At 51.8% G+C, this 18,193-nt stretch overlaps 2 protein-coding genes across 2 annotated transcripts; one reads left to right on the forward strand and one right to left on the reverse strand.

Moving 5' to 3' along the window:
• Positions 1-575: 575 nt before the first annotated feature.
• On the forward strand, positions 576-16,264 carry TRIM54 (tripartite motif containing 54). The gene is made up of 9 exons (XM_070428885.1): positions 576-1,089; positions 11,685-11,857; positions 12,393-12,564; positions 14,056-14,151; positions 14,837-15,070; positions 15,328-15,350; positions 15,456-15,580; positions 15,705-15,788; positions 16,131-16,264. The coding sequence occupies exons 1-9, from the start codon at positions 922-924 to the stop codon at positions 16,139-16,141; spliced, it is 1,086 nt and encodes a 361-aa protein (XP_070284986.1). The 5' UTR covers positions 576-921; the 3' UTR covers positions 16,142-16,264.
• Positions 16,265-16,585: 321 nt separating this feature from the next.
• On the reverse strand, positions 16,586-18,178 carry UCN (urocortin). Its single transcript, XM_070428887.1, has 2 exons — positions 17,394-18,178; positions 16,586-17,132 (listed from the first exon to the last, which is right to left on the reverse strand). The coding sequence occupies exon 2, from the start codon at positions 17,117-17,119 to the stop codon at positions 16,736-16,738; it is 384 nt and encodes a 127-aa protein (XP_070284988.1). The 5' UTR covers positions 17,120-17,132; positions 17,394-18,178; the 3' UTR covers positions 16,586-16,735.
• Positions 18,179-18,193: the final 15 nt, after the last annotated feature.

Below are 18,193 nucleotides of genomic sequence, written 5' to 3' on the forward strand. Positions count from 1 at the left end.
TTCCACTCTCTCTAAAAATCAACGGGGGGAAAAATATCCTCGGGCAAGGATTAGAAAACAACTACAACGTGGACCAGAAGTGTTGGACCGGAGCCTCTCTGGTCTCAGGTGCTGCTGTTCTGAATCGTGGGGCTCGGAGGAAGCAGGCCAGGGTTGCTGGCTGAGCCGGGGAGACAGACATTCTCACCGGCTGTCAGCCGGTCTACCAAGATCAGCCCTCCCTCCCTGAGCCATGGGTGGTCCCTCTCCAGCAGGTGACTGAGACTCTGTCATGCCTGGCACTGCCCTGGAAGCAGGGCCCAAGCCAGAGCTGTGCAGGGCGGGGAGGGGGGGGCGCCCGGGGTTCACGGGAGCTTCTGAGTGAGAGCAAGTGCGCGCTCGGTACCTTTGCCGGCCCACCTTTCCCCATAAGCAGTGACGCTCACCCCTGCTCTTGCCCAAGAGTCACCCATTCCTGAGTGAGTCAGGGTCACTCGTTCGTTCGGTGACAGCTGTGGCTCGCCTTACAGGAGCTAAATTGGGAGCTGGAATGTCACACAGAGGCCCCTTGCTCCCCACCCCCACCTTAAAGTTAATCTGCTCTCCGGGGAGTGAGGGACACACAGTGCTGCCTGTAGCGTGAACAGGAGTCGTTTGGGGAAGAAAAGGAGAAATTTCCAGGGGCGACTGCTCAGGGAGTGAGGGCTGGAGAAAGCTGTCTGTGCACAGAGCAGAGAGGAGAGAGACGAGACGGGTCTGAAAGCAGCCAGGGACGAGGCATATTGTCAGAGGAAGGGACAGGGCCGAGAGCAGAGCTAGTTCCAGAGGGAGCCTCGGAGGGAGCAGAGGAATCCGCAGACGGAGTGAGGGAGGAGGGGTCCAGAGGCAGCGAGGCGAGGCCAGGTCCGGGCCAAGGCCGAGGTCGGCACCATCACTGAGGGGATGAACTTCGCAGTGGGTTTCAAGCCGCTGCTAGGGGATGCACACAGCATGGACAACCTGGAGAAGCAGCTCATCTGCCCCATCTGCCTGGAGATGTTCTCCAAGCCGGTGGTGATCCTGCCCTGCCAGCACAACCTGTGCCGCAAGTGCGCCAACGACGTCTTCCAGGTGGGCCCGGGCGGGGGCGGGGCCAGGTGAAGGGCGGACTAGTGGGAGACTTCTCATCAGAGCTGAGCCCCCCCCCCACTTCCCCCTACTTCCCCTGCAGGTGACGGGCAGAGTGCTCTATGGGACGGGTGGGGCTGTCCTGGCTGAAGGGCTGAAGAAGAGCCGGGGTTCTAGGAGACCCCAGAGTAAGCATGAGTCAGCAGCTGCTCTGCAGGCTGCGAGGTCAGCCTGTGCTCGGACAGCAGCTGGGACGGTGGTATCTACAGAGGAAAAAAGAACCCGCAGGAAGTAGGAGGGAGGTGGTCCTGCCCCAGGCTGCCTGAGTCTGTACTGGACTCTGCATTCCAGTTTGGAGTTTCAGATTTCGAGAACATTATGGACAACCTGGAGAAAACAGCATTGAGATCATGAAATATTACAAAATAAACCCTGTGAGAGAGGCCATGATGACAGGGAAACTACCGCAGAGATCAGCGCACCCATGTGTGGGAGGCAGAATTAGACAGTGGGCAGGGGACTGGGAATTCTCCCCACTTGATAGCGTCAGGCCTGGGCCCCACTCCTGACTAGTCATCAAGGAGCCTGCTGGTCACAAAGGATTGAGGTGCCTTAGAGAGAAGGCGGAGAACAAACTTTACTTCCCAGAAATGCAACCAGTTTGGGTTTATGTGTGGTCACGGGGCAAAGCAGACCTAATCAAATCCACAGATATCATTTTAGCTGCCGGTTCAAAAAGAAGAGCAGTATATACAAGAATGGTTTATAAATGGGCTTTCTTTCTTGCCCTGTGTCACTGGTATAGGTTCGGTCATCTACAAAATGGGGCAAAGTTCAGGAAGAGTGAGGGGAAGGACACACACACACACACACACACACACCCCTCTTGCTAATGAAGTGAAAAGTGAGTAGACAGAGCTGGCCTGCTTAGTATGCATGGCAGTGATATGGGACCTCATGAACACACATTCTTCATCGGTACCAGAAATTATGAGGAAGTGTGTTGAACAGTGATTTTGAACTTAACCAAGAAAATGCTTCCCTTTTAAGCTCTTCGGGGCAGCATGTTTGGAGGGGAAGTAACGGGCTCCCTAAGCCAGGCCGTCCTCAGCTGGGGCCTGGGACCCACCCTTTGTTGGTTGTCTGCCATCTTCACTGATGCCCAGCCCCATAGCCTTTCCTGCCATCTTCCCATCGAGCCCCACGCCCATCTCCTCTCCCTCTGTGAGTCTATTGGCTCCAGAGGATCTCAGAGCCAGTGTTGTTCCCTCTCGGGGGGCCTAGACTGACGGTTAGGCCTCCCTACCCCGGGCGCCAAGTCACATACGAGAGGCTCTGCCTTGCCCACCTAGGTCTTTCCCTTGGTCTGGGGAAGTCTCTGAACATCTTTCAGATTGAGATGTCTAGGACAGAATGCCCAGAAGATTTTGCCTTCCCTTCTCATGAATTTAGAAGGAAACATCCTTTCATGAGAGCCTAAAATATGGGGAAGCAAGTGGGAGTTTGGAAAGTGAAGCTAATGTTATCTGTAAAAAGTGGTATGACTATTAAAGCGATGCACGTAGTATCCTCAGGCAGAGGGACGCAGGCACAGGAGGCCAGGAGATGTTTGCGTGGCCTCCCTGTTCGAGGCAGTCCTCTGCATCCAGGCTTACCTGCTTTGATTCCTTGAGGCTCTGGAGTACTGGCCTGGGCCCCGAGACTCCTGGGAACGCTTTGGGCCCAACCCGGTGCAGGGTACTTGGGGGATGATGTGGTGCTTAGGGCTTCGGGTAGTTCTGTGGATCTTTTCAAGTGCAGAGCCCCCTGGGCCTCCAAGCAGAGGAGGCTGAACAGTTTGTTTCTCGCTGCTTTATTTGGGCCGGCCTGGTGGGAGGCTGACCCAGTTCTTCGGCTGCACTTATGCATGTTCTTCTCAGTAGATCTCCCTCTGAAAGATGAGCATATTTAGTTTCTTCACACATTGCCTCCACATTTTGACAACTCTAGGCATAATCAGATTGTCTGTTTTCTAAGTATAGGGATAAGAATAGGACTTCTGATTTCTCTAGCTTCAAGCCACTTAGGAAAAATACCCTTAGAACATTGCCTAGAAAGTTAATAGAACTTATAAAAGTGATACAAGTATATTATATTACACACACACACACACACTCACACATTTTTTAAACAGTATGGGAGTTTACATCATGAAAAGTGAATCTCCACCTTAGTGCTCCCTACTCCAGATGGAGGTAGCCATTACCAGCGTTCTTGATGGTCTTCCAGAAAATTTCCATGGATAGGCACAAGTGTGTGTGTGTGTGTGTGTGTGTGTGTGTATCTATATATATAAAAGCCTAATATGCTAAGTGTCCGACCAAGCTGTTGACCAACTGGTCGCTATGATGTTCACTGACCACCAGGGGCAGATGCTCCAACCAGTAGGTTAGCTTGCTGCTGGGGTCCAGCTGATTGGAACTGGGCAAGGCAGGCCAGACACACCCTGGAGCCCTCCTGCAGAGCCCTCCCATGGTCCCTCCCCAGCCACCAGCCCCAGTCAGCCCCAATCGGAACTGGGCGAGATGGCCCTGATCAGCACCAATCGCCGGCCAGGTGGAGGGACTCCACCCGTGCACAAATTTCGTGCACCGGGCCTCTAGTACACATATATTTAAACTAGACTCATTGTCCTACACCTGCCTTTGTGCACTTTTTCTGGCAGTTGTTCCATATCCACACATTCAGATTCATGTTTTCCTTTTTTCCCCCTCCTTTTCTTTCTTTCTTTCTTTTTTTTTACAGAGAGGAAGGGAGAGGGATAGAGAGTTAGAAACATCGATGAGAGAGAAACATCAACCAGCTGCCTCCTGCACACTCCCCACTAGGGATGTGCCCGCAACCAAGGTACATGCCCTTGACCGGAATCGAACCTGGGACCCTTCAGTTTGCAGGCCAACGCTCTATCCACTGAGCCAAACCGGTCAGGGCCGCCGCTCCTTTTCAAATGGCTATCTGATGTTCCATTGTTATGACTGGACCACAGTCTACAAGGTGTCCTCAAAAAATGTATATTCAGCTCTAGCAGGTTTGGCTCAGTGAATAGAGCATCAGCCTGTGGACTGAAGAGTCTAGGATTTGATTCTGGTCAGGGGCACATGCCGGGGTTGCGAGCTCAATCCCCAGTAGGGGGCATGCAGGAGTTAGCCAATAAATGATTCTTTCTCATCATTGATGTTTCTATCTCTCCCTTTCTCTCTGAAATCAATTTAAAAAATATATAAAATGTATATTCACTTAACAGCTGATAGCTCAATTGATGGTGAAAGAAGCATCAGATTTAACCCATTGAAATTAATAATTATTCAAAGCGTATATACATTTTTGAGGACACCCTGTATTTAATCAGTCCTCTAAAACATTTAGACGGTGTTCTGTGTTTTGCTGTTCGAAAAACTGCTGTGATGGACAACAAACAGGAATTTTAGAGAATTGTGATTTTTATAACAGCAGGTAAAACTAAAGCCAGGAAAAAATACTTGAAAAGTTAAACGTTTCATTGAAAATGTGCGATAGTATTGAGGGTTTGGGAGAAAATCACCCATAATCCTACCTCCCCAACACCATTATTTTCATGTTTGCATATTACTTTCAAGCTCTTGACCCATATTTTTACATAGTTTCATCATGGTTTAACTAGTTTTCATTAGAGCTGTAATCTCTCTCTCTCTCTCTGTCTCTGTCTCTCTCTCTCTCTCTGAGTTTAAACATCATGAAACACCCAAACACCCTGTTAGCCCCCTTTAATTTCTCCCTTCCTCTCTCCCCACCCTGTACCCACTCAGCTACCGAGCATTTTGACCAGAAGAAAGCTGTTGGTGTGGGCGTTTCACACAAACATATTCTGATTTGTAAACTCGGTTCGCTCCTGAACTAGTTTAAAGCAAGCCTTCCGTTTATTTTTATTCCTGCCCCCGTCTTCGCTGTGGGCACTTGTTTATGGGCTGCAACCTGTTGTAATCGAACAGACAACCAGAAGGCCTTGTGAGAAGATGGTTCAGGAACAGCTTTTCTGGAGGATGGCCATCTAGGGAGAGATGTACCGCGATGGGAATATATCAAGACAGGAGCCTCCTTCTCTCATACAGGGCGGTCAGGGAAAGAGGTGACCGCTGTGTTTTGTCACTCCTCCCCGAATTCCAGTTCTTTATGGGTTAATTGTTAAGACTTGTTATCAGGAACAGGACTGAGGGCTCCAGCCCAGCCCTGGGCCCCTCTCCTCTGTGAGAAATCGATTTGTTGAAATTTTGTGAGTTGCACTGACCTTGAAGCAGGGTAAAGATCTTACTGCCTTTAGGAAAGAAACTTGATTTAGGGAAACAAAAACCTAGACTGGAACGTAGCATCCTGGGATCTCCTCAAACCAGTTCCTTCCTTAACTTGCCATGTGAGGTACATCAGGCTCTTTCACCTCTTCAAGCCTCTTTACAAACACACATGAAAGAGATTAAAAGGATGATTAAACTGATCTTTAACATCCTTGTAAATCTGACAATTTGATTTTACAAGTTCAAGAATTATGACGGATTTCATTTTTAGGACCTTCCCATTCCATTGCTAGTGTCTTACCTTGAGGCCCTCTTCTGCTTGCCCCTCTTCCGTTCAGCCAGCCTCCCTTCACAGAACCCTGTGCTGGGCTCTTTGCTAGGCTCCGTCAGACAGAGCCAGCCCTCCACTCCGAATCCCTCTCCCACCCACAACTTAGCGTTTGTCAGCACCTGGGTTCTTCTCAGGCTCTTCGACTTGTCTCCAAATGCCTGGTTTCTTCCGTGTGCTCCAGGGCGGGCTCAGAGGACCGGCCTGGCCCACTATTAGTCACTGGGGAGAGAATGGCTCCAACACCTCCAACCTCGCATGGTGGGCCAGTATCCCAAACCAGCATCACTCTGGGTAGCTAGGGAGGCAGGAAGACATTCTGACATAAGTATAGACTTGCTAGAGTAACTGCATTCACAAAGCATCTTTCTAGACCAGTGGTTCTCAACCTTCTGGCCCTTTAAATACAGTTCCTCATGTTGTGACCCAACCATAAAATTATTTTCGTTGCTTCTTCATAACTGTAATGTTGCTACTGTTATAAATAGTAATGTAAATATCTGATATGCAGGATGGTCTTAGGCAACCCCTGTGAAAGGGTCGTTCGACTGCCAAAGGGGTCGCGACCCACAGGTTGAGAACCGCTGTTCTAGACGGAACATTTCTATTTGATGCTATGAAATGTTGCCAAGGAAATAGAAGGCACCATAAAAGAATGACAACTCATGGCACGCATGCTACATAGAAGCCTTGAATATAGCCTAGGATTACATTCCATTTATTTGTTTTATTCCATTCCATTCCATTTATTCACGGTGAAGGAAGAACATTTATTTCATGCCCTGTGGTTCTGTGTGGTCATATATTGCTAAGATCTAGAGCAGTGCTTTATAATCACATGCGTGATTCTGAGTTAGGTAGAATGGGTGTTATTGCCATTTTATGGGGAGAACACAGGAAATAGGTTACAGTCACACTAACAAAGGAACAGCGTAGGGACATAAATCTAGGTGTTCTGCTTCCTGGAGAGATAGAATTTCCTTTATACATCACATCATTGGCACATGAAATTTTCCTTTGGCGCTGGCTCTCTTGTTTACACTATCTTACAATGTACGATGAAAGGAAAGAACAAAGACATTTATGTGTACAACAGAACCCATCAATTATTTCTTAATCTTGAAATAGAAAGATAAACAGAAGCACAAAGTAGGACTTTGCTAACTGGATATTAGCTGACAGCTCTTTAGCCCACCGTGAGACGACCAGCTATGGAGATGTATTAAGGGGATCGCCATGTAAACGTCACGGTACAAAATTCCTATTTGTGATGAGGCCATCCAGGTACTTACTCTCAGGGCAGGAAGTAATCTCTTTTATTTTTTTTATTTTTATTTTTTAAAAAATATATTCCATTTATTTCTTTACAGAGAGGAAGGGAGAGGGATAGAGAGTTAGAAACATCGATGAGAGAGAAACATCGACCAGCTGCCTCCTGCACACCCCGCACTGGGGATGTGCCCGCAACCAAGGTACATGCCCTTGACTGGAATCGAACCTGGGACCCCTCAGTCCGCAGGCCGACGCTCTATCCACTGAGCCAAACCGGCCAAGGCAGTAATCTCTTTTAGTACCAGGGACTCCTGGGTCAGTTTGTGAAGCCCAGAGACGCTTTTTGTTGTTGTTGTTAATTTTTTTTGTTAGGGACCCTTTTTAAAGACTAGGTGTGTGTGGTTTTGAAAAAATAACAGCGTCTTTTAAATGCATAAAATATAATACATATGATTATAAAGAAAACCAATTATTAGAACTCAGCATGCATTCTCACACATTCTCAATGGGGGCGATGTTGCTCCAAGTACCTCTGTGGTATTGAAAAAAATTTTTTTTAAATACATATTTTATTGATTTTTTACAGAGATGAAGGGAGAGGGATAGAGAGTTAGAAACATCGATAGGAGAGAAACATCAATCAGCTGCCTCCTGCACACCCCCTACTGGGGATGTGCCGGAAACCAAGGTACATGCCCTTGACCGGAATCAAACCTGGGACCCTTGAGTCCGCAGGCCGACGCCCAATCCACTGAGCCAAACCGGTCAGGGCTGAAATTTTTTTTATTATGGTTTTACTTTTAATTTTTTATTTATTTATCTTTGCTTTCATAGAAGATCTCCCCCCCTCCCCCAGCTTTAGCAAGGTACAAATGGACAAAAAGTATATCTACTTAAGGTGTGCCCTGTGATAATTTGATATATGTATACATTGTGAAATGATTACCACAATCAAGCTAGTTAACCTACCCATCACCTCACATAGGTACCGTGTGTGTGTATGTGTGTGTGTGTTCTCAGCAAATGCCAAGTATACAATACAGTATTAACTGTAGTCACCATTCTGTACATCAGATCTCCAGAACGTATTCACCTTATAACTGAAATGATTACCTTTTGACCAACATCTTCTCGTTTCTCCGCCCTCACCTCCTGGCAACAACCTTTCCACTCTTTGCTTCTATAAATTTTTGAGTTTTTCAGATTTGTGGTATTAAAATGTAAAGGGGAGGAGTTAGTGACGGAGGGCGGGGCGGGGGGGGGGGAGGGGGAATTGTCTACAAAGGCTCCTGGAAGGGACAGTAATGAAAAAAAAAAAAGCTTGAAAAACACTGGAACAAATGCCAAAATTACTAGAACATGTTTTATAGGGGAATAGGTGTGCTCTTTGATTAACACATTAAATGATGAGATCGAGCAGTGGGCCTAATAACTACTTGGTTTGGAAGTAGTGATGAGCGTAAATTATCTTTGGAGACTGGATCAACACCTGTAATGTGATATGACAATACCTATGGTTTCTGTTGGTAGAATGCTACTACAGCTGCTGGGGTTTGCCGCCTGCCTTCATAATTGAGGAAAGTGCCCAGGTTCTGCTAGAGGTCCGTGGAAATAGATGCAATTTTATTTTTCCATCTGATTCGCTGACCACTTGAGTTCCAGCCATGGGTCTTTTGGGGGCCGTTGTCCCAGGTTAAGTACCCAAGCATCCAGGCTTGGAATGCCAGAACTGTCTGTGACTCTCCCGCCTCTCCCCACAGCCCACCCACACCCAAGGGACTGGCCCGTCCTACTGATTCCCCCCCCCCCGCCCCTGCCCCGCCACCATCCCCAGTCTTCTTTGATTGCTGCCACCATCTTGGGGCAGGCAGGGACTCACACTGACTGTGGCACTTGCTTCCCAGCCGAGCTGTGCTGTAGCCCCTCTCCCGTCCCTGTTTGTAACTATCCTCCTATAGGCTCTCTGGTCTCCTGAAACTCTTTCCTAACGACCATCTCCGGTTACCTGTCTACCCGGCCTTCAAATGATGTCTTCTTAGACATCCCGCCCTGAACTAACAGTTCTTTACTAAGTAGCGGTTTCTCTTGTTGGTTCTTATGGCACTTTAGCGCCCCCTTTTCTCTCACATCAGCCCTGATCATTGCATTTTTAAAAAGTAAAGGGTTGTTTTTCTCCAAAACCTGAAGTGCTTGTACAAAATTTGGAAATTATAAAGTTAAAAAAAAAAAAACTAAAGAAGGGCCCTGGCTAGTGTGTTCAGTGGTTAGAGCACCGAATGTACATGGAAGGTCTCGGGTTTGATTCCTGGTCCAGGGCATGTACCTGGGTTGGGGTTGTGGGTTCCCTCCCACCACCACCCCCACCGCACCCCACCCCCCCGTCACACACACACACACACACACACACACACACCATCAGGGGACATGTGGAAGGCAACCAATCGATGTGTCTCTCTCATATCGACGTTTTTCTCTCTCTGTCTCTCCCCCTCCCTTCCACTCTCTCTAAAAATCAATGGAAAAACATCCTCAGGTGAGGATTAAAAAAATAAAGGAATATTCACATTGTTCACAAACATCACCACTATCCATCTCCAGAACTTTTTCACTTTCCCAAACTGAAACTCTGTTCCCATTAAACAATATCTCTCCATTCCCCTTCCCCCAGCCCCTGGCAAGCACCATTCTGCTTTTTATCTTTATGCATCTGACTATTCCAGGTACCTCATATAAGAGGGATCATACAATATTTGTCCTCTGGTGCCAGACATTTCATTTAGCATAAAATGTCTTCCAGGTTGATCTGTATTGTACCATGTAGTCCTGATTACTCTATCTCTGTTATTTTACACAATCTATGTAACTTGGATCAGCATCATAGATTCTAGTTCCTTCTGTGTCAAATGTGCATTTTGTTTCTATGTTGCTATATATTTTACTTGATTTATTTCCTTAATTCTGCCAGCTCACTGTTCTTCTCCAACTCCGATCACTTATATCTCTTCTTTAATCAAAGGGACTGTTTTCTTTATTTCCTTCAAAATGTTATGTTGAAATTGTCCTATTTCTTGGAGCAATTCTTCTTCCAAAGGGTATTCTTCGTCTGTCCTTTGCTTGTCATGCTTTCTTTTTCCTGTTCTTTTTGTACTATCTTGGCTTGCATCTCCTGTTAGATCCCTTCGGCTTATCACTCCTCTTTGAATAGGGGTAGTTTTATCTGATGCTGAAAGTGAATTCTATACTTAACCTTCCATTTGCCTTGGCTTTCTTCCACGGTTCTCTGAACGGTAAACCGGCGAGCTGGGGGTTATCATTGGTTTGCAATCTCTGTTGAGTCCTTGGCTTCTCTGGTGAATAGAGGGGCATAACTGGGATTAGTAGACAGTTGAGTGTCTCGATGCAGTTATGCTGCGTCGGAACATTTTTCACACCGAACCTGATGAATTATTCTCCCTGGGGGCATGCGTAGATCCATGGAAGGAGGCCTCCCTGAGATTTGAGCTACTGCCTCCCCTTTTCACAGACAAGCAGGTCATTCTGGTTGCAAGCTGGGCCCTTACCATGTTCCACAGCAGGGGTTAGGTTAAGGTTGTCAAATTTAGCAAATAAAACTACAGGATGCGCCGTAACCGGTTTGTCTCTGTGGATAGAGCATTGGCCTGCGGACTAAAAGGTTCCACATTCGATTCTGGTCAAGGGCATGTACCTGGGTTGCGGGCACAACCCCAGTAGGGGGTGTGCAGGAGGCAGCTGATCGATGTTTCTCTCTCATCAATGTTTCTAACTCTCTATTCCTCTCCCTTCCTCTCTGTAAAAAATCAATAAAATATATTTCAAAAAAAAAAAAAAAAAAGAAGAGGTGAATCTCGAGGAATAAGCAGTCTCTACCAGGGTTTCATCTCTGCTGCTCTCTACAAATTGACTCTTTTCTTCTCTACAGACCAGCCTTCTCTGTTCGTAGTTTCTGAGCCCTCACACTTTCTATTTCTACTTACACAAGATTTTGGGTGGCCACAACATCAACTCGTAGCCCAACACCACAGGTCTTTTCCGTTCCAAGGCCGCACGTGGTCTAGCCGCCTCAGGTTCTATGTCTCAATTCCAAGCACCTGGAGAGAAGGTTTGATTTGTCTAGCTTGGGTCAGGCCATCACCTCCTCAATTCTGAGCCAGTTGTCTGTGGCCTGGGGCATATTGTCCGAATGTACATAGTAGAACAGTGTCAAGGGCAGCAAAAGAGCCCAGGACTCCTGGTTCCCAGTCCCTGGAGCCATTTCCCAGAATTCCCCAGCACTTGTCTCTGCTTGAGCCCCTGCCCGGAGCTGCAGGGCATCTCCCCCAGATGTGGCCCAGGAGAGCCCAGGCTGGAGGACATTTCCTGCCCGAGCCTCCCTGCCAAGGTCAATGTCACCTCTAACTCCAAGCTGGGCCCCTCTGGGGAGTTCCCATTCTGACTAGGCCTTGGCTGAAGCGAGGCTCTGGATGCAGGGACGCTCACCGAGGTGGCTGGGTAATAAAATAAAGGTGGGAAACAACATCTAAATGGCCACCCACCCTGAGCTGCCCTCAGAGGAGGGCCCATCCACAGAAAAGAGCTGATGCCATCCTCTCCAGCCCCCTCTACTTTCCCCCTGCCTCCCAGTTCCCTCAGGCCTCCTGGTGCCTGTTCTCTCACACCTCCTGCCTCCACAGGCCTCGAATCCTCTGTGGCAATCCCGGGGCTCCACCACCGTGTCTTCGGGAGGCCGTTTCCGCTGCCCATCTTGCAGGCATGAGGTTGTCCTGGACCGACACGGTGTCTACGGCCTGCAACGAAACCTGCTGGTGGAGAACATCATCGACATTTACAAGCAGGAATCTTCCCGGTGAGCTGTCAGGGCCTCCTGTCTCTCTAGAGGGCAGGGCCTGGGGCACAGCCTGGGAACCCATCGGGGTTGAAGGGAGAGGCACCAAATCAACCTGCCCCTTCAGTTGAGAGTTGAGAGGGGAGCGGAGAAGGGGAAGGACTTGTCCCAGGTCACTCCGCTGGGGTGGTCTCTGATTCCTGGTCACTGCTTCGCCTTCACTCTCCACCTGGGAAGGGCTGGCAGTCCACTAGCGGGTCCTTGCCAACCCTCCATTACTTCCTGCCCTGTGGGACCTCTCTGCCTTCTGGAATGGAGACCATTCTTGGATCGAAGCCTCCTCTACCCTTTAGCATCTTCTGTTCCTCAGATGAAGAGCACTGTGGAAGTCACTCACCTGCCCAGCCCCAGCCCCAGCTGCAGGGGCAGAAAAGGTGGGGATGGTTGGTAGAGACTGAAGGAAAGGTGTTCATGGGGCCTCACACTCTCAGTCCTCACCCGCCCCCCTCCCCGGCCTGGCCCCTGACCCTCCTGCCACCCTGCCCACTCCCCTCAGGCCACTGCACTCCAAGGCTGAGCAGCACCTCATGTGCGAGGAGCATGAAGAGGAGAAGATCAATATCTACTGCCTGAGCTGTGAGGTGCCCACCTGCTCTCTCTGCAAGGTCTTTGGTGCCCACAAGGACTGTGAGGTGGCCCCACTGCCCACCATTTACAAACGCCAGAAGGTATCAAGCGGCAGGGGGAGCAGGCATGCGGGGTGAGGGCATAATCCGGGTCTCTAACTCCAGCCTCTTACTCCAATTGGTTTTAAAGTCCCAGCTCTATGGATGGCCTTGGGTGCGTCACTTGACCCCTCGGGCACTCACTTTCCTCGCTTGTAAACTGGGGAGGAAAATGCCTACTTCTGAGCGTTATTTCTGGATAAAATAGGATAATGGATGTCAGCAGAGACTTCAGTATGGTGGACTAGATACTCCAAGGCCCTCTCACCATCACACAACTAGATGCCACATAAAATGTAATTTAAAATTATATTGGTAGGCACATAGGAAGTAAAGGAAATTTCCAAGTGGGGGTTGGGGCGGTGGGGGGGCGGGGGGAGAGGAAGGCAGAGTGAACTGAGAACAGAACTCTGAATGGTGAGCACAGAAAAGGCAGGATTTCCCAGAGGGCAAATGCTGGCAGTATTACTGAGCTAGAAAGATGAGACTACGCCCCCAAACACCTAGAAGCTGGGGGCCTGCAATGAAGACCCCCAAAGAACCCCAGGTTAAATTGGAATGCCAGGAATTGAAGTGGTCAGTTTCACCACCTGGCTTTGGCAAAAGCAAATACAAATTCTGTCTGGGAAAAGAAAAAACACCTCAGTTTAAGCCCTTGGGCTTTTTTTAGATTAAGAACAACAGTGATTAGCTCACAATTGATACACAAAGAAATGTACTCCATTACTGACGTCAGCAGAAACAAACATTATAGACTTACACCTCCAAGAAATTCAGATATTGGAATTGTTAAAGAATAGAAAGGCACTGCGTATAAAACGCTATAAAACAAGGAGGGATTAAAAAACAAGCAATACCAAAAAACAAAACAAAACCCAAACAATACTAGACTATCAAAAATGTAGACTTTACCAAGACCCAAATAGAGCTTTTAGAAATAACAATACAATTGTTGAATTAAAACATTCAAGGGATGAATTAAATGAGAGATTTCTCTGAAGAGAGAATTTGTAAATAGGAAAAGTGGGCTGGGGGGAGGGGGGAAGCATAGAATGCAACACAAGGAGATGAGAAGGTTGAGAGTAAGAAGGTCTAACACATATCTAATCAGTCACACAATGATAAAATAAAGAGAATGGAGAAGAAGCAATGTTATCCTAACAGACAATCACGAAGAATTTTTCAGAATTGATGGAAGGCATGAATCTACAGATAAAGCACCTAGCCCAGTGCCTGGCACTTGGTGGGTATTTGGTGAATGTCTCATTTGGTGGTAGAGGACTTCCTCTCTCAACCTTCCAGAGTCCATCAGGTGTGCTTCCACACTTCTTGGATGGTTCCACACCCTCTCGGTCTCTGGAAGAGCTGCCCTGAAGTTGCCCTAATGGTGGGGTGAGGGGGCAGTTCTCTCCTAGGCAGCCCTGGCTACAGTGGGAGGGGTACAGTGCTAGACCAGGTCCTCCAGCCCTAAGTGCTGGCCTGTGTGTGTGGCAGAGTGAGCTCAGTGATGGCATCGCGATGCTGGTGGCGGGCAATGACCGTGTGCAAGCCGTGATCACACAGATGGAGGAGGTGTGCCAAACCATTGAGGTAAGCCTGGCTGGGAGGCAGGGAGACTTTCTGGGCTCCTGGAGGTGGATCACAAGTAACGGGATGAGCTTAGCCTGGCTGCCAGATAGGAATCTCAGCTCTGCCCCTCACTAGCTCTGTGACTTTGGTCCAGTTACTTAACTTCTCTGTGGTTTGGTTTTGTTCGGTTTTGACTATGTAAAATGGTAATAATGAGACTGTTATGGCGCCTACCTCATTGGATCTTTATGAGAACTACATGTGATAATTTAGTTCTAAATAAACAAGTAAAAACCAGGCCCAGACAGCACGCATGGGACTAAAGTATTGTTATTTGCTGAGAGTAGATTTGAAAGTTCTCATCACATTAAGAGAAAGTAACTATGCATGACCACAGATATTAACTAGACACATTGTGGTGATCATTTCAGCACATATACAAATATGGAATCACTACATTATACACCTGAAACTTATATGGTGTTATGTGTCAATTGTATCTCTAAAAATATTGTGCTATTGTTTCTGAAAAGATCTGGGCATCAGCAGCCCTTGGCTGGAGTTCCCTCTGCCACTAATTTGGAGCGTAACTGACAAGTCTCTCTTCTTTTGGGCTCCCTGTGCTTTGCACTAAGCGGGGAGCGGGCAGTAGCCGGGCGCTCTCCCCCGCCATGAGAAGTCAGAGGTCACCACTCCCGTCTTTCAGGACAACAGCCGGAGGCAGAAGCAGCTGCTGAACCAGAGGTTCGAGACCCTGTGCGCGGTGCTGGAGGAGCGGAAGGGCGAGCTGCTGCAGGCGCTGGCCCGCGAGCAGGAGCAGAAGCTGCAGCGTGTCCGGGGCCTCATCCGCCAGTACGGGGACCACCTGGAGGCCTCCTCCAAGCTCGTGGAGTCCGCCATCCAGTCCATGGAGGAGCCACAGATGGCGCTCTACCTGCAGGTGGGCCCCGGGGTGGCTGACGGGCTGCGCAGTGGCTAGAGCGGGGGCACCCGGAGGCCCGGGTTCAAGGCCGGTCTCTGGCCCCTACATGACCCCCGGCCTTGGGCCAGTCACCCGCTCTGAGAACGCTTTGTGCTTAGGAATGGGGATGTGTCCGCCCTGCCTGCAAACCCTTCGGGACTGAGGTGGGCATTCAAAGTGGGCCGTGGCCAGCGGTTGGCCCGGGCTGACTCTCGCCCTCCTCCCCTCCCTTACAGCAGGCCAAGGAGCTGATCAATAAGTGAGTAGGCGGGGCGGGAGGGAGGGAAGGGGCGTGGGGGGCTCGCTGCAGCGGGAAGGGGAGCGTGGGGGGAGGGTGCTGAGCGCCGCCGCGCCCCCGCTGCAGGGTCGGGGCCATGTCCAAGGTGGAGCTGGCGGGGCGGCCGGAGCCGGGCTACGAGAGCATGGAGCAGTTCTCCGTGAGCGTGGAGCACGTGGCCGACATGCTGAGGACCATCGACTTCCAGCCGGGTGAGGGCGAGGGGCGGGAGGGGCCGGCCGCGGGGCGGGGTGTCGGGACCCTCCGGGGTGTGGGGGCGCTGGGCGGCGGCCCGAGCCTCGGGGACACCGCCTCACGGGTCTTCCTCCGGCCCAGGCGCGGCCGGGGAGGAAGAGGACGAGGAGGTGGCGCTGGACGGAGAAGAGGGCAGCGCAGGGCCCGAGGAGGAGCGGCCGGAAGGTGAGGGCGGGCGGCGGGGCCGGGACCCACTTGTATCCTCCGCGCCTTTTCGGGGCCACCCCGCCCCCGCAGGAGGGAGCGCCCCTAGCGCCGGGCGAGGGACACTTTCTATTCTTTTTCAATGAAATGTCATCTCCATCCCCATTGACCCCCGCCCCCGTGCCCTCGCCCACGCCCCCCCCCCCCCCCGACACTTTCTTTCCCGCCGGCCCTCCCTCTGCTGGAGGAGGGCAGAGGGTGGGGAAGGGGAGACACCCGCGGGGCTGGGAGAGGGGTGAGCCGGGGTCCGGTCGCCTTGTTCCTCGGAGCCCCCGCTCACCGCGCGCTCTTTCCCTGGGACAGGCCTGCACTGACCCTCCCGGTGGGGACCCCGCGCTCCGGGTCCGAGGATGTGCGCAGAGACCACGCGCGCCCGCTCGGCACCCGCCGCCGGGGAAGCTCAATAAAGGCTAACGCGGCCCGATCCGCAGCTCCTTTCTCTGCCCATCAGCCTTGGCTTCGGGGGCGACCGTCCCCGTCCCCCCTTCTCCGGATCTGGGACCAGCGGGCGGGGGTGGGGGGGTTGTGAATGAACCCCTATTGGGCGCCTCGTTGATTGGAGGCACGGATTCCCCAGCCCAGCCACAGGCAAGGAGTAGGGGGTGCGGTGGAGGGAAGGGACGAGCTCCTGGGGGACTTTTAGGGGCGATGGAGATCGGGACCGTTCTCCTAAGTGCTCGTTTGGCAGCAGTTCCCTCGCTTCGCTGTGGGCGCCCACCCTGCTCCCCGCGCCCCACAACAGAGGCCAAAGGCTCTTCGGCACTTTTATTAAAAACTAGCAACGCAGAGAGTGTTCAAGGCATCCCCGGCCGCTCCAGCCCCGCGGGGTGGGTCAGTTCCGGTCGAGCAGGTGCCAGCCCGGGGGTGGGGGGTCGGGTCGAGGTTTTCGGGGCCCCAGGCCCCGCGGGTCACTTGCCCACCGAGTCGAACAGGATGCGGTTCTGCTCCGCGCGCTCCCGCTGGCTCTGCGTCCGCGCCAGCTCCAGCAGGGTCCGCAGGAGGTGGAAGGTGAGGTCGATGGACAGCGTAGGGTCTTCCCGTCGCGGCCGCTCGCCCGAGGTCCCAGCTCCCCATCTGCCGGGCCCCACGCGGTGCGGGAAGCGCTCCGCCAACAGCAGGAGGAGCGCGCGGGCCCCGCCGCCCTGGGTCCGAGCTCCGGGGCTCCAGCGCAGACTCGGGTCCCGGACCCTGGCCGCCGCCGCCTCCTCCGGGCTCCACTGGCTGCTCCCCGGGCGCAGCTGTGCCAGAAGCAGCAGCGCCGCCAGCAGCGCCTCTCGTCCGGCCAGCCTCATGGTGCCGCCGGCCCTGGACACAGGAGCAGCGCCGGGTGAGGTGCGCGTGGAGCAGTCGCAGGTGGCACCGCTCCCCTTCCCGTGCGCGTCCAGCGTCCCCGCAGGTCCCCTTCGGCCGCTGCCCGGTGCCCGCAACCTTCCCTGCAGCCCCAGCCGCTGCCCAGTCCTGTGCCACCCTTTCCTCCCTCCTCCCCTCTTAGCGGCCCCCGAAAGTGAGCGGAGTGCCGAGTCCTGGTGCAGAGGGAGTCCGGCGGGCGCACCCAGGGCCACTCACAGGTGCGGGAAGAGCGGCTGCGCAGCGCAGGACGGAGCTCCGGTCGGTCCCTGGGGCGGGCTGAGGGCGCCGGGGAAACACGGGTCTGTCCCGGGACCGCCGCCAGCTTATATAGCTCCGGGGCCGCTCCGGCTGACGTCAGCGAGGGACAGGCACCGGTTGTAGAGCGATGACGGTCGCAGCTTCGAGTCCAGCGGGTCCCCCGAGGGGCAGGTCTCTGGGGCTTGCGCTGGAAGCGACAGCGGACTCCAGTGAGCAAGGCGCTGGCTGGGGCGGAAAGCTTGCCCTGGGCGCCATGAGAGTCGTTCACCACTGAGAACAGACTGCACTGACTGGGCCGGTCCCCAGACCAGACCAGATCAGACCGCCAGTCTCCTCTGGCACAAGAAAGGGCGGCCGGATCGTGGGGCTGTCCGTGGTGCTGACCCTGCCCCCGGCCCCCAGAGGGGTCAGCGGCATTGGGAGAATGCTGTGCTGCACAGACCGTTTTGTAAACTGAGGCAACCAGGACAGCACAGCTGGCACTGAGCCATCACCATGGTACCCACCCAGAGGCAGCTGAGGCAGGCTGAGTTGGCCAGGATTCTTGATCTTACTCCAGCCCCAAGATCTAAATTCTCGGGCTGACTGGGCACCATAAAAAAAGATTTCTGGCCTCAGCATACTTCCAGACCATAAAAAGCTGACATCTCTTCTGATTTTGCCCCAGAGTGGTAGTTCAGTCAAGTTAATTTTTCTCCTGGGAATCACAGTAACACCATCACTGTATCTTTGACTTCCTGGTTAAGATCCCTTGGTAG

Source organism: Myotis yumanensis, unplaced genomic scaffold, assembly GCF_028538775.1.
Source record: "Myotis yumanensis isolate MYYU_CA2020_CCGP unplaced genomic scaffold, mMyoYum1.0.hap1 SCAF_11, whole genome shotgun sequence".
Lineage (NCBI taxonomy): Eukaryota > Metazoa > Chordata > Mammalia > Chiroptera > Vespertilionidae > Myotis > Myotis yumanensis.

Coding starts and splice junctions, on each gene's coding strand:
- TRIM54 (XM_070428885.1), top strand. CDS start 922: ATGAACTTCGCAGTGGGTTTCAAGCCGCTGCTAGGGGATGCACACAGC. Junction 12,565..14,055: donor CCATTTACAAACGCCAGAAG/GTATCAAGCGGC, acceptor TGTGTGTGGCAG/AGTGAGCTCAGTGATGGCAT. Junction 15,071..15,327: donor AGATGGCGCTCTACCTGCAG/GTGGGCCCCGGG, acceptor CCTCCCTTACAG/CAGGCCAAGGAGCTGATCAA.
- UCN (XM_070428887.1), bottom strand. CDS start 17,119: ATGAGGCTGGCCGGACGAGAGGCGCTGCTGGCGGCGCTGCTGCTTCTG.